The following is a 4,332-nucleotide window of genomic DNA, read 5'->3' on the forward strand; positions in this document are numbered from 1 at the left end:
TTTAGTTGAGTATCTGATTTTTATTACAGATTATATTTTAGTTGAGTATCTGATTTATTTTTCACTAAATCTTGCAACTTATTTAGCATTAGAATCTCTCTATTATTTATTAGAATAGAATCTTTCTATTAGTTATTGCTTCAAAAATAAAAACGGATCTTCTCTGCTCTCCACATATTCGTTACTCGTTAGTATTATTGGCAAGTTCATATTCATAAAATATCAGGTGTGAACTAGCTACATTGTTACCGGATCTTCCCTAACAATGGCGATGGCGGGGTTGTTTCGACGCCTTCTTCCTTCAATTGCCATTGATTTTGGTTCTTCTCAAGGCAAGGTCAGTCAATAATAATAGTCATCGTATGTAATGTATTAGTATTTTTTTATTTTTATTTTTTAACATTAGTATAGTTAGAAACACAGATGAAACTTTACTATCCCAGAGCTGAAAGACATTAGAGTTGGGTGATGGGGCCAGGTTCAAATCCTGAGGTGGGACTAATTTACTAACATTACTGAAGGCTAACAAACACTTACCAGTTACTACAAAAAAAAAGAAAAAAAATTTCTAGCATGTTCCAGAAAATTTGTTGACTAATTTGACCGTTTAACATGTTTAATTTAAATTCAGTGATTTGATGATGGCTGAATGTATATTGAATGAGATTTTCTAGCATGTTTTAGATCGCTTATTATTTTTTATCAGAAACAATTTTGTTACCGATAAGCTCCTAATAACTCGAGAATTGATTCATCATAAGTTAAATGATTTTCATAGTACTTGTTGAGACTAATTTGATATTTTCGATTTCAGCAACTTTTTCGTGAAGCCATTCAAAACGGACACATGGAAGGCTTTCCCAGGCTGGTTTCATGTTTCCAAACACAATCCGAACTTGGCTTTTGCGGCCTAGCGAGCTTGTCCATGGTTCTCAATGCTCTTGCAATTGATCCTGGTAGAAAATGGAAAGGTATGCTCAAAATTTGTTGTTTGCTTGTCAAGTATAATGGATTGGAACAGCTTAATATCTGTTCTGCAGCAAAATTGCTTTTTTATGTTGCATGCTTTTAAAGACTCATGCATTGTAAATTTTTAATTACATTTGGGTGATTTATACACAGGACCTTGGAGATGGTTTGATGAGTATATGTTGGACTATTGTGGACCTCTGGACGAGATCAAAACTGGAGGCATCTCATTTGCAAATCTTGTATCTTTGGCTCATTGCACTGGAGCGAATGTTGAAGCCTTCCATGCAAGCCATAGTAGTATCGATGATTTTCGTAAATATGTCATGAAATGTTCAACGTCTGATGATTGTCATGTAATCGCATCATACCACAGAAAAGCTCTCAAACAAGTATGTGTTTTGGTTTTTCTAACTTTGACATCATAGGAGGAAATGCAATAACTTTCTAGGTTTGATCATTATGTTATACCTATAGGAAACACATACGTACTAATCAGTTCTTTTTTTTTTGAAGAAGCCAAAATGATATATATTAACACAAAACAGCCTCCCCTGCACGTACTAATCAGTTCATATCATATAATTCTCCATCATTGAATCCATTTCTTCCTATGTACTTTTTTTAATAGAAAATATTGGTGCATGTATTTCATTATGGCAAAATTGGTGAAAATGTTGAGTTGAATTTATTTTCGTGACAGCCAGGAGCTGGTCACTATTCTCCTATTGGAGGCTATCATGCTGGAAAGGACATGGTGCTTGTTTTGGATGTTGCACGTTTCAAGTATCCTCCCTATTGGGTCTCACTTACGCATCTTTGGGAAGGCATGAGTTATATTAATGAATTCACTGGAAAATCTAGAGGGTAAAGTTTATTGTTCATGCTAATTTTATTGACCGTATTTTTAGTGTGAAGTATATATATGCAATAATCTGAGTTTATCCTTTTCAGGTTCATGCTTATATCAAGGCCGCCTCATAGGGAACCTGACATGCTATACTCAGGTGCTGCATATTCTCAAGAAGGCAAGTTAGATGGGGATCTTGGTCTACCTTCGTCTTAGCAGCTCCATCATTTTCATTCTCCATATTCAGATTGAGGCTGAGTTTGAGAACCAGTGTCTCATTTTTAATACACTAGGATTCTATTATTTATACACCAAGGATATTGAATTCATGATTTGGTAGAGAGGTCTGCCAAATTTTGGTTCAGACAAGCACCAACCACATCTATAAGAAAGATGAATGTCATTTCCAAAAAGCCTAAACTCCGAACTAAAATTGCATTCAAATTTATTACAATTATTTGTGAGTGTGTTGATTGAATTGGGTATTAGCATATTAATGTTTTTTAAATAAAAGTTAAAATTAGAATAAAAAATTATAATTCAGTCCGCTCCACCCCACTTCCCGAACAATGGTGTAAAATTATCCGGCTCCGTTGGTTTTAAGTTATTGAAACATAGCCTAAAAAATATTCACAAACAAAAAATGAAAGGAAACTAACTTCTTGTTTTAAAATGATAATAAACTGATATATCTTACTAATCATGTGTTCATAGGGATATCAATTTGACTCGTATTCAGTGGGTACTCACAAAAATATCTACAATGGTAGTATAAAAATTTGCATTTTGGATACGAATACAAGTAAGCGGGTACATGTACCTTAGTACTCACTCCGTCTCATATCCACATAGTACTCACTCCCGCGGGTACCCACCCAAACCATACCCGCTTTGACGGGGAAAACCCGAGTTAACTGAGTTTGGGTTCGGGTTCGGGTTTTCCCCGATTTCAAAAGATGGGTTTGGGGCGGGTAATGGGTACATTGATACCCTCCCCGAATCCGTCCTCGAACCCGCCCACTTATAGTAAAAATTAGATTTCACCTCTTTTAAATTAGAAACGCTTAAACAATCTCTTAAATTACGTTCATATATTTATTTTTTATTTTAATTTGAGTATTAAACAAACTATTTTCTCTATTTTTTTTTCTTTATTTAAAAAAATATTGTTGAGAGAAAATAATTTTGGACATTTAACTTTATTTTTAATAAAAAAATACTAAACTATAATCTAAATTCATGTGGAAAGAGGCGTAATGAGGATACTCGAAACCCGATGGAGATACCCGATCCCCGTTGGGTAGGGATGGCAAAAAAACCCAAACCCGAGAGACTCACCCGAACCCAAACCCAACTCAACGGGCGAAACCCGATTTGACTGGGTTTAGGTTTGAGTTCGGGTGACACCCGATAATATGGGTGTGAGTTTGGTATCAGTCAAACCCACACCGAAAACCCATACACCCACCCGAAATATTTTATAATTACCTAATTACCCCCATAGTCTCCCTCAATTTCCTTGGAAGACCTTAAATTTTAGTTGTAATTTAATTTCTTGAAAGTCTATGTTGTAATTTCTTGAAAGTCTATGTTTGAATTTCCTTGAAAGACCTTAATTTTAGTTGTAATTTAATTCAAAGTCTATGTTGGAATTTAATTTCTTAAATTTGCAAATTATTTTCAAATGTGTCGCGGGTTTGGGTGGAAAAAACCCGAACCTAATGGGTGTGGGCGTGTGTGTTGTTTTGCCACCCGAACAGCCTTTGGGTTTGAGTTTGGGTTTGGGTGATGATTTCGGGTGTGAGTTTGGTAAGTGTCAAACCCGCACCCATGGGCGCCCGTTGCCATCCCTACCGTTGGGTATGGATTTGGGGTTATCATTTTTATCCCCGCTCGAATTTGGGATGAGTTTGGGAAAATCCGAACTTTATTGGTTTGGGTGCCTCCCCATTGCCATGCTGAGAAACACTTTCTTAGGCACAAACATTTAAACACAAGATTTAGGCACACACTCATCAATTAAAAAAATTAAAAGAAAAATAAAATTGTCACATTAAATCATATTACTTTAACTATTTTTTCTTTATTTTCTTTTGTTTTTTGTGAATGTCAACAAATAATATTTGGGTTTGTTTTCAAGCAAGAGTTTCTGTTGCCATGCCTACTTAAAAATGTAAACTTAGAGAAATCAAACCACTTCACAAAACTGACCACAAGCCTTTCAAGTCAGGCAAGCAAATATTACTTTTGTTTTCCTACTTAAAAAAATAGTCAAATACGACAGACATATTTCATGAATTGATTCCCATTGCCATTTATTTACATATATATATAGTAAAAGAAATTATAATAATATTAAATTTTGGCCATTCCTAATTAAAAATGTAAACTTAGAGAAATCAAATCACTTCACAAAACTGACCACAAGCCTAAAAAGTTGCTTCATCATCATTACATGAAAATATTACTTTTGTTTTGCTACTTAAAAAAGTACCCCTTTCTTCACAGGTCAC

General features: G+C 34.7%; 1 protein-coding gene across 1 annotated transcript; it reads left to right on the plus strand.

Moving 5' to 3' along the window:
• The first annotated feature begins 265 nt into the window (after positions 1-265).
• On the plus strand, positions 266-2,188 carry LOC123918006 (glutathione gamma-glutamylcysteinyltransferase 1-like). The gene is made up of 5 exons (XM_045969933.1): positions 266-337; positions 815-971; positions 1,123-1,361; positions 1,673-1,836; positions 1,924-2,188. Exons 1-5 carry the CDS (start codon positions 266-268, stop codon positions 2,033-2,035), a joined length of 744 nt encoding a protein of 247 aa, XP_045825889.1. The 3' UTR covers positions 2,036-2,188.
• The last annotated feature ends 2,144 nt before the right edge of the window (positions 2,189-4,332 follow it).

This window comes from Trifolium pratense, linkage group LG3 (genome assembly GCF_020283565.1).
Source record: "Trifolium pratense cultivar HEN17-A07 linkage group LG3, ARS_RC_1.1, whole genome shotgun sequence".
NCBI classification, from domain to species: Eukaryota; Viridiplantae; Streptophyta; class Magnoliopsida; order Fabales; family Fabaceae; genus Trifolium; species Trifolium pratense.

Excerpts from the sequence above, each read along its gene's own strand:
- LOC123918006 (XM_045969933.1), top strand. The coding sequence starts at position 266 with ATGGCGATGGCGGGGTTGTTTCGACGCCTTCTTCCTTCAATTGCCATT. Across the intron at positions 338-814 it reads TTGGTTCTTCTCAAGGCAAG|CAACTTTTTCGTGAAGCCAT; the intron begins GTCAGTCAATAA and ends TTTCGATTTCAG. Across the intron at positions 972-1,122 it reads TCCTGGTAGAAAATGGAAAG|GACCTTGGAGATGGTTTGAT; the intron begins GTATGCTCAAAA and ends ATTTATACACAG.